Below are 15443 nucleotides of genomic sequence, written 5' to 3' on the forward strand. Positions count from 1 at the left end.
CATCTCATCTATATTTTGAAGAATGTTGATTCGTTTGAGTAATACTGCGTTTTTAGTATCTCTACTAATCCGCGCTCTCTCTTTCCACTGCCCATGAGGCCAATGCCCCTTCTCATATAATGGGTTTTAACAAGTTGTCCGAGCATGATTGTTGGGAAATCTGAGCCCCCCGGCACCATACTGACCAAACTACGCTCCTGCACAGGTCCTTATTAAGAGGGAGGGGTAGGTCTTGGGTCCATGAGGACCCCGAGCTGAACCGGAGCCGGATCTCAGGCTCGACTTATCAAGGGCTCGCCAACTTCTAGTAGAGGTCATAACGCGTGCATACTCGCTTACATTCTTGGTAAGTAGTCCATACATACCCCCTAGTCTTGAGTGGGAGTTTATTAATACAGAAAGCAAGCTGTGGATGAACCGGACCTACAAAAACTGCCCATCCTTGGAATACTGTTCAGAGGTACACTTAAGGTCATCACTTTGCTTACCTCTCATGAATGCTCAGTGACTCGCTATATCCATATTTATTTTTCTAACCAAAAAAGTCACCACTTAGTCAGAAGATTAGAGGTATATTTATTTTCCTTCCAAATGTACTTACAGTTCCTATCATCAGCAGCGCCGAACTTAACACGTGTTTGTCTCAATATTTACAAACGGGAAATGCCATTTAATAACTTTTTTTAAACTGGCGCAGATGAAATTTCAGATTATTTTCGCTCCAACGATATTATTGTACAGAAAAACCGAGTGATATAACTTGGCCATTAATGATGACGCAATTACCGTGCGGGACCAGCGGCTGGGTGTCACAGAGTAGCGCACAGGCCCGCTGCGTTACGCACATACCATTTACGAATCATCTCAAAAGACCACTGAAAGCCACAGTTCTGAAACTTTACAATTACTGCAATTCATCCACTTTCACAATACCTTCACACGAAGTGTGCGCTAAAGAAGACAGTATAAACACATTTGCATCGCTTTTATTTTGCAGTGACGCAAACCGCAGTGTATTAGATGACAGGACTTCCTGCAGAGAGAGAAACCGGGAAGTCGTTCGACTAGTCTTCAATAACTGGCGGAGGAACGAGATGGAGCTGGAAGTTTTCATTCTGGAAGACGCTGCTGGCAGATGAGGCACTCTGCGAGACGTTCAGCGGGCCGGGTTTCTCGGTGCTGCGTGTCCGGGACAGCTCGGTCAGCAGAGCCAGCTGCAAGGCACAAAGACGAAGAGAAGACCCGTTTATTAACACCCTTCAGCTCAAAATAACAAGCTGGCATTTTCATAAAACGGGGCATACAATTCAGCATTTTACAAATCTGTCCGCGCACCCCTTCAAAATCAAAACCACTTCCATGGGCGTAAGGTGGGCAAGATACTCGGGTGGGGCCTAGTCATATGCAGAGCTCCATGAAGGTCTGTTGTCCTACACGGCCAGTTGGGGTGATGATCTTAGAATACCTGCTCTAGGCCCTGTACTAAACAGTGGTGGGGCTACCAGTTCGCACACCCCAGACAGTAATAAAATACACATTTGGAAGAACAGCAGGTCCCGGTTTAATGTGCTAATGGAAAAGACATATGTGCCAGTCTGTTCTTTCATACTTTAGCACAATAAAGCCACATTCTTTTGTCTTCTCCAGTGCATTTCCCTGAGACATGAGCACAGCTGGGGCTCGGAGAGTGTCCACCAGACTGTGAGTTTTAGATGTCTGCAAAATGGTTGGTACCAAGGTGATCCTGTGAATGTTTCACACAGAAAAGAAAGCACTGAAGCCTTGCTGGAAAAGTGTATTTGATGTGTGTGGGGCAAATCTCCCAATGTGCCCAAGAATTTGATCCAACAGACATTGAGAAATTAACTTGACATATGCAGAATAAACTGGGATAAAGATAACAGTGGAGGGCTTCTATCTGGCTGTCACAAATTGAAGGGCGCTCACCAAATGTAGGAAGTTGGCTCTGTATGTACTATTTCAAAGTAAGAAATAGCATGCACAGAGTCCAAGGGTTCCCCTTAGAGGTAAGATAGTGGCAAAAAGATAATTATAATGCTCTATTTTGTGGTAGTGTGGTCGAGCAGTAGGCTTATCAGAGGGTAGTGTTAAGCATTTGTTGTACACACACAGGCAATAAATGGGGAACACACACTCAAAGACAATTCCAGGCCAATAGGTTTTTATATAGAAAAATATATTTTCTTAGTTTATTTTAAGAACCACAGGTTCAAGATTTACAAACAATACTTTAAATGAAAGGTATTTCACTTAGGAACTTTAGGGACTTTGAATTAGCAAAATAGCATATACAGTTTTCACACAAATGGCATTAAGCTATTTTAAAACTAGACAGTGCAATTTTCAACAGTTCCTGGGGGAGGTAAGTGTTTGTTAGTTTTGCAGGTAAGTAAACCACCTACAGGGTTCAAAGTTGGGTCCAAGGTAGCCCACCATTGGGGGTTCAGAGCAACCCCAAAGTTACCACACCAGCAGCTCAGGGCCGGTCAGGTGCAGAGGTCAAAGTGGTGCCCAAAATGCATAGGCTTCAATGGAGAAGGGGGTGCCCCGGTTCCAGTCTGCCAGCAGGTAAGTACCCGCGTCCGGGGGGGACACAAGTCAGCACAAAAAGTACACCCTCAGCGGCACGGGGGCGGCCGGGTGCAGTGTGCAAACAGGCGTCGGGTTTGCAATGGAGTTCAATGGGAGACCAAGGGGTCTCTACAGCGATGCAGGCAGGCAAGTGGGGGGGGGCTCCTCAGGATAGCCACCACCTGGGCAAGGGAGAGGGCCACCTGGGGGTCGCTCTTGCACTGGAGGTTGGATCCTTCAGGTCCTGGGGGCTGCGGGTGCAGTGTCCTTACCAGGCGTCGGGTCTTTGAAGCAGGCAGTCGCAGTCAGGGGGAGCCTCTGGATTCCCTCTGCAGGCGTCGCAGTGGGGGCTCAGGGGGGTCAACTCTGGCTACTCACGGGCTCGCAGTCGCCGGGGAGTCCTCCCTGTAGTGTTTGTTCTCCACAAGTCGAGCCGGGGGCATCGGGTGCAGAGTGCAAAGTCTCACGCTTCCGGCGGGAAACGTGTGTTCTTTCAAAGTTGCTTCTTTGTTGCAAAGATGCTTCTTTCTTGGAGCAGAGCCGCTGTCCTCGGGAGTTCTTGGTCCTTTTAGATGCAGGGTAGTCCTCTGAGACTTCAGAGGTTGCTGGACCCTGTGTAACGCGTCGCTGGAACAGTTCTTGTGAAGTGGGGAGACGGGCCGGTAGAGCTGGGGCCAAAGCAGTTGGTGTCTCCGTCTTCTCTGCAGGTTTTTCAGCTCAGCAGTCCTTCTTCGTTTTAGGTTGCAGAAATCTATCTTGCTGTGTTCTGGGAGCCCCTAAATACTCAATTTAGGGGTGTGTTTAGGTCTGGGGGGTTAGTAGCCAATGGCTACTAGCCCTGAGGGTGGCTACACCCTCTTTGTGCCTCCTCCCTGAGGGGAGGGGGGCACATCCCTAACCCTATTGGGGGAATCCTCCATCTGCAAGATGGAAGATTTCTAAAAGTCAGAGTCACCTCAGCTCAGGACACCTTAGGGGCTGTCCTGACTGGCCAGTGACTCCTCCTTGTTTTTCTCATTATCTCCTCCGGCCTTGCCGCCAAAAGTGGGTCCGTGGATGGAGGGGGCGGGCAACTCCACTAGCTGGAGTGCCCTGGGGTGCTGTAACAAAGGGGGTGAGCCTTTGAGGCTCACCACCAGGTGTTACAGTTCCTGCAGGGGGAGGTGAGAAGCACCTCCACCCAGTACAGGCTTTGTTACTAGCCACAGAGTGACGAAGGCACTCTCCCCATGTGGCCAGCAACATGTCTGGTGTGTGGCAGGCTGCTAAAACTAGTCAGCCCACACTGGAAGTCGGTATGGTTTCAGGGGGCATCTCTAAGATGCCCTCTGGGGTGTATTTCACAATAAAATGTACACTGGCATCAGTGTGCATTTATTGTGCTGAGAAATTTGATACCAAACTTCCCAGTTTTCAGTGTAGCCATTATGGTGCTGTGGAGTTCGTGCATGACAGACTCCCAGACCATATACTCTTATGGCTACCCTGCACTTACAATGTCTAAGGTTTTGCTTAGACACTGTAGGGGCATAGTGCTCATGCACTTATGCCCTCACCTATGATATAGTGCACCCTACCTTAGGGCTGTAAGGCCTGTTAGAGGGGTGACTTATCTATACCTATAGGCAGTGTGAGGTTAGCATGGCACCCTGAGGGGAGTGCCATGTCGACTTAGTCTTTTTATCCCCACCATCACACACAAGCTGGCAAGCAGTGTGTCTGTGCTGAGTGAGGGGTCCCCAGGGTGGCATAAGACATGCTGCAGCCCTTAGAGACCTTCCATGGCATCAGGGCCCTTGGTACCAGGGGTACCAGTTACAAGGGACTTACCTGGATGCCATGGTGTGCCAATTGTGGAAACAAAGGTACAGGTTTGGGAAAGAACACTGGTGCTGGGGCCTGGTTAGCAGGCCTCAGCACACTTTCAAATCACAACTTGGCATCAGCAAAGGCAAAAAGTCAGGGGGTAACCATGCCAAGGAGGCATTTCCTTACACCAACCCCTTAAAAGAAAGGGACACCCACAGAGAATAATAAACTGGATACCTGTTCACACTGTAAAAACATGCATGTTTTGGTATTTCTATAGCAAGGACCTAGACTGCAGGCAACAGAGTGTTGCACATTGTGGGAGATAATGAGATATATTGTACTCACAAGTGGCGGAGTAAATATTTTTGCTACACACACACACTCTAGAATCTCACACATTTACATTTGAGGCACATTGGGATTAAGTGATTTTCCAGAACTGCATAATTTTCAGTCAGTGCCAAGCTGGATTCAAACCAAGTTCCTCAGATCAACAGCTTAGCCACTAGACCACATCATCTTCCTCAGGTGATGTAATAGAACTTTCTTAAAAAAAGCTTCACACATTTGATTTTACCACTCTTTGAGAACACTCATGTTTTGTTTATGTTTTAACATAGCCATTAGGCTGCATACCTCAAGCTGTCTAGTGTGTAGACAAATGCAATGGGCAATGACTGGAATTAAAATGTTGAGGTTTTGTTTACCTGCTGCAAATACATTCTTGATCAAACAACAGGCAATGGTGAAATCAGGTGGGTATATGTGAATCTGTGGCTGCAGAGGTTAGAGCATAATTATAGATTTACTGAATTTGCCATATAATTTCTGAAATATGCAGATTTCACTAAAATTGTTGCTTCTAGTTCAAAAGGATGAAAATAATAACACCAGACATAGTGCCATATAATTAGCTTTTTTTTGCCGAGCCGCATAAAGATAACCTTAGTCCTTCAAGTTGCATAATCTTAATACCTTGTACAATGTAAAACCTTTTCCATGATCCTTAAAAATACATGGGTTTTATACCACTGCTTTTTATGTTATAAAAGTATCATAACGTGCAATAGAAGTACAAGTTACTTACCTTCGGTAATGATATATCTGGTAGAAACATATTCTAATTGCAGATTCCTTACCTTATAATTTTCCCCCAGGCGCCAGACTGGTTCCGGAGATTTTCTCTTCGAGCAATACACTTGCACGTCAGTAGGTTGCGTCAGTCGACTCCACGGGCATCGTAGTAGCCGTGATGACGTCAGAAGTAGTACATAGGCGTTGCCTCAATGCAGTGACGTCAGTTTCTGTTCACAACTTTCCATGCCAAAGCGCAGAGCTGCAAAGGACACTGAAATTGGTGCACCAGAGCTAAGGTCTTGAATGGGGAAGCCCTGTCCCTAGAAATCAGTTCGCAAGCGGGGAGGATGGGTGGGTCGGTAAGGAATCTGAAACTAAAATATGTCTCTAGCAGATGTATTGTTACAGAAGGTAAGTAATTTGTACATCTGAGAGAGACTTCTAGTTGCAGATTCCTTACCTTGGAATAGATACCCAAGCAATGCCATCTTCAGAGGTGGGCTGCGAACCAAGATCATGCTAGAAAGTCCTGCAGGACCGGATGACCAAAGCAGCCGTCCCTACGGACTTGACTGTCCAGGTGGTAATGTTTAGTAAATGTGTGCAAGGATGCCCACGTAGCTGCCTGGCAGATATCTAGGACAGGAACTCCAGGTGCTAATGTTGTGAAGGCAGCAGTTGCTCTGGTGGAATGAGCAAACAAGCCCTCAGGGGGATGCTTCTTTGCCAAAGCGTAGCACATTTTGTTGCAAAGAAGTACCCATCGTGAGATGGTACGTTTTTGCACCGCTTTTCCTTTCTTTGCACCCACATATCCAACAAAGAGTTGACAGTCCACCTGGAAATCTTTATTGTGATTGAGGTAGAACACCAACGCTTTTTTGGATCCAAGGGGTGGAGCCTCCTCCTCTTCATGAGTGGGATTTAGGGGTATGTAAAAAGTAGGAAATGTGATGGATTGGCCAATGTGAAAAGGCGTAACAACCCTAGGAAGGAAGGAGGCCCTTGTACGGAGCACCACTTTGTCAGGTGGACAGACAAAAATGGTGTCTTGGAAGAAAGAACTTGAAGCTCACTCACTCTGCCAGCATAGGTGATGGCAATAAGAAAAGTAGTCTTGATTGTTAGGAGCCGCAGGGGACAATTGTGCAGCGGCTCAAAAGGGGCACACATAAGGGAAGTCAGGACCAGGTTCAAGTCCCACTGGGGCAAAATGAACAGGGTCGGAGGCAACAAATAAGTGGCTTCCTTAAGGATCCTTCCAACAATGGGAGACTTCAATAAGGAAGGTAGGTCTGGCAATCTAAAAAAGGCTGAAATGGTCGATAAGTAACCTTTAAGGGGGCCCATAGCAGAGCCCTGCTGGGCCAAGAAAGGATGAAGAATAGAACCTCAGAGATAGGTGCAGAAAGTGGATCAACAGACTTGTTGGTATACCATGCCACAAACGTATGCTGACAGGTGTATACCGTTTTGCTGAAGGGATGCGCTGGAGGGACGCTTGGATGCCAGAATAACATCACAGACTTTGGGCAGAAGGTTAAAAGCTGTCAACTGCCTCCGCTCAATCTCCATGCAAGAAGGCAAAGACTGGACAGGTTCGGATGGAGAACTGTCCCCTGCTACTATGACAGAAGATCCTCCCAAAGGGGCGGTCTGATTGGAGGATCCGTAGCTATGCTCAGTAGCTCTATACTATTCGTGCCCAGTCCGGAGCCACAAGGATTACTTGGGCCGGGTCACTCTGGATCATCGTCAGAACTCTGGGCAGAAGTGGTACTGGCGCAAAGGCGTACAGGAGGCCTGTGTTCCACTCGAGACGAAAAGGGTCAGAATGTGAGTACCACCTTGGAAACTCCAATTTGCAGAACAGTTGACATTGCGCATTTACTGCTGAGGCGAACAGATCTAACCAAGGCTCTCCCCACTGCTGAAAGAGGCCTTGCGCTACCTTCGGGTGGAGATGCCATTCGTGATCTACTATGCATCGACGGCTGAGTTAATCTGCTCTGGAGTTCAGAGAGCCCACCAGATGTTAAACCACCAGGATTATGCCCTGATGTTCCAGTTACGTCCAAAGGCGTAGATCCTCTTGACAAAAATTAGACAACCCCACTCTGCCCTGCTTTTTGCAGTATCACATGGCGTTAATGTTGTCCGTGAACACTTGCACCATTTTCAGTTTTAGAGGATGGAATGCTTTCAATGCCAGCCTAATTGCCCAAAGGTCCAAAAGATTGATGTGGAGTCCGGTCTCCGCCAGAGACCTCTGATCTCTGCCTCTCCCATGTCACTGCCCCATCCCAGGAGTGAGGCATCTATCACTACCATAAGATCTAGTTGGGGAAGGAAGAGAGATCTGCTGTTGTCCCAGTCGTGATTCGAAGGCCACCACTGCAGGTCTTTCGTAGTTTCCTCGAAGATCTGGACTGTGTCGGAGAGATTCCCCTGATGCTGCACCCACTGTACCTTCAGGTCCGACTGCAGAGCCCGCATACGCCACTTGGCATGTGTCACCAGCGAGATGCAGGAGGCCATGAGGCCCAGCAGCCTCAGAGTTATTCTCACCGAAATACAGGATACAGGCTGAAACATCAGAATCATAGCCTGAATATCCTGGACTCGCTTTTTGGGAGGATAGGCCTGAAACTGCACTGTGTCGAGAACAGCTCATTTAAAAGGGAGCACCTGAGAAGGAGTCAGGTGTGACTTTGGCATGTTTATGGTGAACCCCAGTGAGTGCAGAAGGTTCACCGTAGTCTGAAGGTGGAAAATGACTTTCTTGGGCGTGTTCGCCTTCAACAGCTAGTCATCGAGGGTGGGGAAGACTGAAACCCCTAACCTGCGCAGATGAGCTGCAACCACCACCATCACTTTTGTGAATACCCAAGGGGCGCTGGTAAGGCTGAAGGGGAGCAAGGTAAATTGAAAGTGCTCATGACTTACCACGCATCGCAAGTAGCACCTGTGGGCAGGCAAGACATGTATTTGGAAGTAAGCGTCCTGCAAGTCCAACGCTGCCATCCAGTCTCCTGAGTCCAAGGCAGACAGGACCAGAGCCAGAGTGAGCATTTTGAACTTCTCCTTGAGGAAGAAACTGTGGACCCGAAGGTCTCGGATAGGATATAGGACCTTGTCCTTTTTGAGCACCAGAAAGTAGCAGGAACAACAACCACAACCTACTTCTGGTACAGGGACCCTCTCTATGGCTCGCTTGGCCAACTGAGCCACGACTTCCTCGCAGAGATGTGCCAGACGACCCTCAAGTAAGAGGCCATAGGATGGAGGCATGGCTGGAGGGGCAGTCTGGGGAGGGAGTAGCCCCTTCGGACTATTTGCAAAACATACCTGTCCATCGTGAGGCATTCCCAGTGGGGCAGGTGATGGTGGATTCTGCCTCCAACTGGTCTGACATGGTGGAACAGACTAGGAGGGTTGGGGGTGGACTAGACAGACCTCTAGTGCCCTGTCCCATGAGCCCGTGGGATTACGCGACCCCGGCTGTGCAGTGGCTGAGTAGCATGCCCTGCATGGTGGCTGGCAGGGAAAGGACGCCACAGGGAGCCCCTTCCGTGACGACGAAAGGGGCGAAAAGGTACTGTGTTGGCTGAGGGCCAGCCATGAGGCCAAGGAACCGAGCTGCAGACCGGGACTCCTTGAACTTCTTGAGCGCCGAGACCGCTTTGTCTCCGAAGAGACAGATGCCATTGAAGGGCATGTCCATGTGAGACTGTTGGACATCTCCAGAAAAACCAGATGCCGTCAACCAGGCATGGCGCCTCAAGGCCACTATCTATGTAACCAATCTGCCCAGTGAGTCGGTCAGGTCCAGCCAACAACAAATCGTGAACTTAGCTGCATCCCTCCCATCAGCAACGGCTTGGGAGATGATGGCCTGGGCCTCCTCTGGGACCTGCGTCAATACTTGTGCAACTGTATCCCACAATGAATGGGTCTAGCAACTGTAGTAAAGTGCCCCTTTTGGCATGGTTACCCCCCACATTTTGCCTGATATTGATGCTGTCTTGGCTGAGAGTATGCTGGGATACTGCTAACCAGGCCCCACCACCAGTATTCTTTCCCTAAAACTGTACCATTGTATCCACAATTGGCACATCCCTGGCACCCAGACAGGACCCTTGTAAAAGGTAACAATGGTACCAGTGGACCTGTGACCAGGGATGGTCCCTAAGGGCTGAAGGATGTATTGTGCCATTCTAAGGGACCCCTCACCAACCACATGCACACTGCCCCTATAGCTTGTGTGTGCTTGTGGGGAGAAAAAGGTCAAATCAACATGACTTCCCTCTCAAGATGCCATGCCCACCAGCAGCTGCATATGACATTGGTAAGTCATCCCTCTAGCAGGTCTTACAGCCCTAAGGCGTGGTGCACTATATCACAGGTGAGGGCGTAGCTGCATGAGCAATATGACCTTACATTGTGTAAGTCCATTCTTAGACATTCTAAGTGCAGCGTGGCCATATTAAGTACATGGGCTGGGAGTTTGTCAATACAAACTCCACAGCTCCACGATGGCTTCACTGAAGGCTGGGAAGTTTGTTATCAAATTTCTCAGCACAATAAACCCACATGGATGCCAGTGTTGGATTTATTGTACAATGCAAACAGAGGACACCTTAGAGATGCCCCCTGTATTTTAACCAATCCTGTAGTGTAAGGCTGAACAGTGTGTCCCAGCCTGAGGCCAGAAACAAAGCCTGATCTGGGTGGACTTCACACCTCCCCCCTACACAAACTGTAACACTTGGTGGTGAGCCTCAATGGCTTACGCCTCCTGTTACAGTGCCCCAGGCACTCCAGCTAGTGGAGATGCCCCCCCCCCCGACGAAGCCCCACTTTCAGTGGCAAGTGTGCAGGAAAATTAGGTAAAACAGGGAGGAGTGACCACTTGAGCTAGAACCGCCGCTAAGGTATCCAGAGCTGAAGTGACCCCCCCTCCCTGCAGAATCCTCCATCTTGGTTTGGAGGACAGGGACCAATAGGGTTAGGAATGTGCCTCCCTCCACACACGGAGTGGGCATAGTAAGGGTGTAGCCACCCTAAGGGACAGTAGCCACTGGCTACTGCCAGCTGACCCCTGTAATGCCCTTAAATCTAGTATTTAGGGGCACCCCTGAACATAGCTCACCAGATTCCTGGCAACCTCAACAAGAAGGACTGCTAAGCCGAACCCCAGCAGTGAAGTCTCCAGAGGACAACTGACTTGGCCCCACCCCTAACTGCCTGTCTGCAGCTTCAAGGACTCTGCTACGAAAAGGCGACACATCCTGCAGGACCAGCAACCTCTCCAAACACCCAAGAGGTTTGCCTGCCCACCAGAGCACCAAGAACTTCAAAGTACAGCGGCCGTGTCCAGAAGAAACCAAACAAAAGAACTCCAGAGCTGCCCCAGATCTGCGAGTCTTGCCCACTCTGCACTCAACACCCAAGACCCGAGGCCAGGAGGTCCACTGGTTCAGAGCAAGTCCCCAGGCTATTCCATTCTTGTGTCCACCCTGGGTTGACCTGTGCTGGCCAACATGACGACGCCTGCAGCCTAAATTCAGAGGACCCCCCTGAGCATGAAAGAACCGGATTAAGATTTTGGATGCCTAAAGGTATCCCTGCACCCGCAGCCCCCTGGTCTTGGGAAATCTGACTACTGGTCCAGCAACATTCAGCACGCAGCCCCCCTCATTGTCCAGCCTGTGGTTTCCCAGAAACAACCCCCTGGACCCAGCATGCAGAATGTTCGAGACTCTCGGGGTCCTCCTATTGAAAAGCATTGGGAGCCCGACGCTGTGTTTGCACCCTGCACCGGCCACCCCTGTGCCGCTGAGGGTGTGTTATTTGGTGCTGACCTGTGGCCCCCCCACTGGTGCTCACCTAAATCTCCCCAGGTCTCTCCTCCGAAGTTGTGGGTACTTACCTGCTAGCAGATCTGTTTCTGAGTGCTTCCGGTCTCCATAGGATCCCATTCTAAATCTAGCTTCAAATTTGACCTCTGCACCCAGCTGGCCCATGTTGCTGGTGGTGTTAGTTTGGGATCACACTGAACCCCGACCTGCGGACTTCCTAACCCCCCCTGAGACTGGAACTTTAAGTCAAGTACTTACCCCAAACCTGAACTAATACTTTTCCCCACTTTTAAAAGTGAAAAGTGTTACTTGCCTGTAAACCGTGTTATTTACAAAATCTAAACAAAGTGTCTTTGATACATATGGTTAATATTTATCAATGTACTTACCTGCAACAAGATCATTTTGGTTCGCGAATTAAAATAACAAGATATATTTTTCCAATACAAATATACTTTGCCTGGAGTTAGTCATTGAGTGTGTGCCTCATTTATTGACTGTGTGTGTACAACAAATGCTTTGCACTACCCTCTGATAACCCTATCTGCCACACTACCGCAAAAGAGAGCATTAGTATTATCTACTTTAGTCTGTTAAGCCTCAGGGGAATCCTTGTACTCTGTGCACAGTATATCTTATTTTGACATAGTATATACAGAGCCAGCTTCCTACAGCAGTCCAAAAGGCATGCAGTGTTTACGGACCGCAATGTGAGACTTGAGGACTGTAGGAAGTTGGCTCTGTATATACTATCTCAAAGTGAGAGATTGTGTGCACAGAGTCCAAGGGTTCCCCTTAGAGGTTGATAGTGGCAAAATTAGATAATACTAATGCTCTAGTTTGTGGTAGTGTGGTCGAGCAGTAGGCTTATCAGAGGGTAGTGTTAAGCATTTGTTGTACACACACAGGCAATAAATGAGGACCACACTCAAAGACTTAACTCCAGGCCAATAGGTTTTTATATACAAAAATATATTTTCTTAATTTATTTTTAGAACCATAAGATTCACATTTTAGGTAAGTACATAAATTGCAAGGTACTTTACACAGGTAAATATAGAACTTTGACTTAAAACAGGAGTACACACAGTTTTGGTTAAAATGGCAAATAGCTATTTTAAAAGTGTACACAGTGCAAAAATCAACAGTTCCTGAGGGAGGTAAGTTTGATTAGTTTTCTCGGGTAAGTAAAGCACTTACACAGTCAGTCTACTGGGTATAGGCAGCCCACCGTTGGGGGTCAAGGCAACCCCAAAGCCACAGCACCAGCAACACAGGGCTGGTCAGGTGCAGAGGTCAAAGGAGGGCCCAAAACACATAGGTGCCTATGAAGAACAGAGGTGCTCCGGTTCCAGTCTGCTAGCAGGTAAGTATCTGCGTCCTTGGGGAGCAGACCAGGGGGGGTTTGTAGAGCACTGGGGAGGACACAAACAAGCACACAAAACACACCCTCAGCGGCACAGGGGCGGCCGGGTGCAGTGTGCAAAGTAGGTGTCAAGTTTGCTGTAGAAATCGATGGAGGGAGCCTGGGGTCACTCTGGCAATGCAGGCAGGGCACAGGGTGGATTCTCTGGCCAGCCACTGACTGGGCTAGGATGAGGGCCCCATGCTGGTCACTCCAGCTCAGGTAGGTGGTTCCTCTTGGTCCTGGGGGCTGCAGGTACAGTGCTTGGTCCAGGCGTCGGGTTCATTTGTTACCAGGCAGTCGTGGTCAGGGGGAGCCTCTGGATCCTCTAAGCAGGTTGTTGCCGTGGGGGTGCAGGGAGGTCGACTCAGGGTGTCCACATCGCTGGAGTCACCTGGGAGTCCTCTCTGCGGTGTTGGTTGTCCTGGACTCGAGCCTGGGGCATCGGGTGCAGAGTGTGAAGATTCACGCTTCTGGCAGGAAGTGAGAGTCTCTTTAAAGTTATTTCAAAGTTGTAAGTTTGTTGCTATTTTTGAACAGTGCCGCTGTTCTCGGGTGGTTCTAGGTCCTTCGGGTGCAGGGCAGTCCTCTGAGTCCTCAGAGGTCACTGGTCCTGCTAGATGCGTTGCTGTGCAGGTTCTTTGAGTCTGGAGACAGGCCGGTAGGGCTGGGGCCAAGCCAGCTGTCGTCTCCGTCGTCTCTGCGGGGCTTTCAGGCCAGCAGTCCTCCTTCTTGTTGTAGGTTGCAGGAATCTAATTTCCTGGGTTCAGGGTCACCCCTAAATACTAAATTTAGGGGTGTGTTAAGGTCTCGGGGGCAGTAGCCAATGGCTACTGTCCTTGAGGGCGGCTACACCCTCTTCGTGCCTCCTCCCTGAGGGGAGGGATGCACACCCCTATTCCTATTGGGGGAATCCTCCAAAACCAAGATGGAGGATTTCTAAAGGCAGGGGTCACCTCAGCTCAGGGCACCATAGGGGCTGTCCTGACTGGAGAGTGACTCCTCCTTGTTTTTCTGATTATGTCCTCCAGATTTGCTGCCAAAAGTGGGGGTTGTGTCCAGGGGGCGGGCATCTCCACTAGTTGGAGTGACCTGGGGCAGTGTAACACAAAGCCTGAGCCTTTGAGGCTCACTGATAGGTGTTGCAGTTCCTGCAGAGGGGAGGTGTAAAGCACCTCCACCCAGTGCAGGCTTTGTTTCTGGCCTCATAGAGCACAAAGGCCCTCACCTCAGGGTGTCAGAAACTCGTCTCAGTGGCAGGCTGGCACAGACCAGTCAGTCCTGCACTGATGGATTGGGTAAAATACAGGGGCATCTCTAAGATGCCCTCTATGTGCATTTTTTAATAAATCCAGCACTGGCATCAGTGTGGGTTTATTATTCTGAGAAGTTTGATACCAAACTTCCCAGTATTCAGTATAGCCATTATGGAGCTGTGGAGTTCGTTTTGACAAACTCCCAGACCATATACTTAATATGGCCACACTGTACTTACATGTCTAAGAATAGACTTAGACACTGTAGGGCAGAGGTCTCCAAACCTTTTAATGCCACGCCCCCCCAGTTGAAAAATAAAAATCATTGGGGCCCCCTCAGAATTGTTCACAATTATTTTATAAACATGGCAATGTTTAAATATGTCTAAACCTATTTAAACATTGCAGTTAAGTACTGTTACCTTTTTAAAACTGCAATAACATGCTTCTGCTTAAAACAAAGGCATGTTATTTGTATAATATTTATTTTGGCCAGAGTCTGGGGCCCCCCCTGGGGTCACTTGAGGCCCCCCTAGGGGGGCCCGCCCCCCAGTTTGAAGACCTCTGATGTAGGGGCATATTGCTCATGCACCTATGCCCTCACCTGTGGTATAGTGCACCCTGCCTTAGGGCTGTAAGGCCTGTTAGAGAGGTGACTTACATATGCCACAGGTAGCATTTTGTGTGCATGGCATCCTGAGGGGGATGCCATGTCGACTTTGCCTTTTCCTCGCCATCAACACACAGAGTCTGCAATGGCAGTGTTTATGTGTTAGGTGAGGGGTCCCTTAGGGTGGCACAACACATGCTGCAGCCCTTAGGGACCTTCCCTGGTCACAGGGCCCTTGGTACCACTGGTACCTTTTACAAGGGACTTATGTGTGTGCCACGGGTGTGCCAATTATGGAAACAATGGTACATTTTTAGTGAAAGAACACTGGTGCTGGGGCCTGGTTGGCAGGGTCCCAGCACACTTCTCAGCCTAGTCAGCATCAATATCAGGCAAAAAGTGGGGGGTAGAAAACATTTTCTTCCCAAGTTGATCCAATCTTTTTGAGTCCCTATCCGGGGGAGTGGATGGAAATGCGCCTGAGGAAGAAGAAGCCTGGATGACAAGGCTCTCAGGCGTGGGGTGTTGGAACAGGAATTTAGGGTTGTTTGGTGCGGGCCGATGGCGATGGGCGATTGTCCTGTTCATAGGATCCCCTCTTCTGGGTCTGGACCAAGTACCCAAAAGGACATCGGTGAGGGCTTCATTAAATGGAAGGAGAGACTCTGAAGTGGAAGCCCCAGGCTGAAGCACGTCAGGTTTGTCCTGACTACCACAGAGGGAAGCTCAAGACCAAGGACCTCAGCCACCCTACAGACCACCATGGAGTAAGACCCTCCCTCCGCCGTAGGCACGGTAGGAGGAGAAAGCATGGCAGCGTCTGGAGAAGT

At 49.2% G+C, this 15443-nt stretch overlaps 1 protein-coding gene across 3 annotated transcripts in view; it reads right to left on the bottom strand.

Annotated features, from left to right (window-relative positions):
* Positions 1-556: 556 nt before the first annotated feature.
* The window catches only part of VPS8 (VPS8 subunit of CORVET complex), a 1496959-nt gene continuing 1482072 nt past the window's right edge, over positions 557-15443 (bottom strand). For all 3 annotated transcript variants that reach the window (XM_069225817.1, XM_069225815.1, XM_069225816.1), the window contains one exon: positions 557-1214. In XM_069225817.1, coding sequence (XP_069081918.1) covers positions 1065-1214 — 150 coding nt within the window. In that variant the 3' untranslated portion in view covers positions 557-1064. The remainder of the gene's footprint in view (positions 1215-15443) is intronic.

This window comes from Pleurodeles waltl, chromosome 3_1 (assembly GCF_031143425.1).
Source record: "Pleurodeles waltl isolate 20211129_DDA chromosome 3_1, aPleWal1.hap1.20221129, whole genome shotgun sequence".
Lineage (NCBI taxonomy): Eukaryota > Metazoa > Chordata > Amphibia > Caudata > Salamandridae > Pleurodeles > Pleurodeles waltl.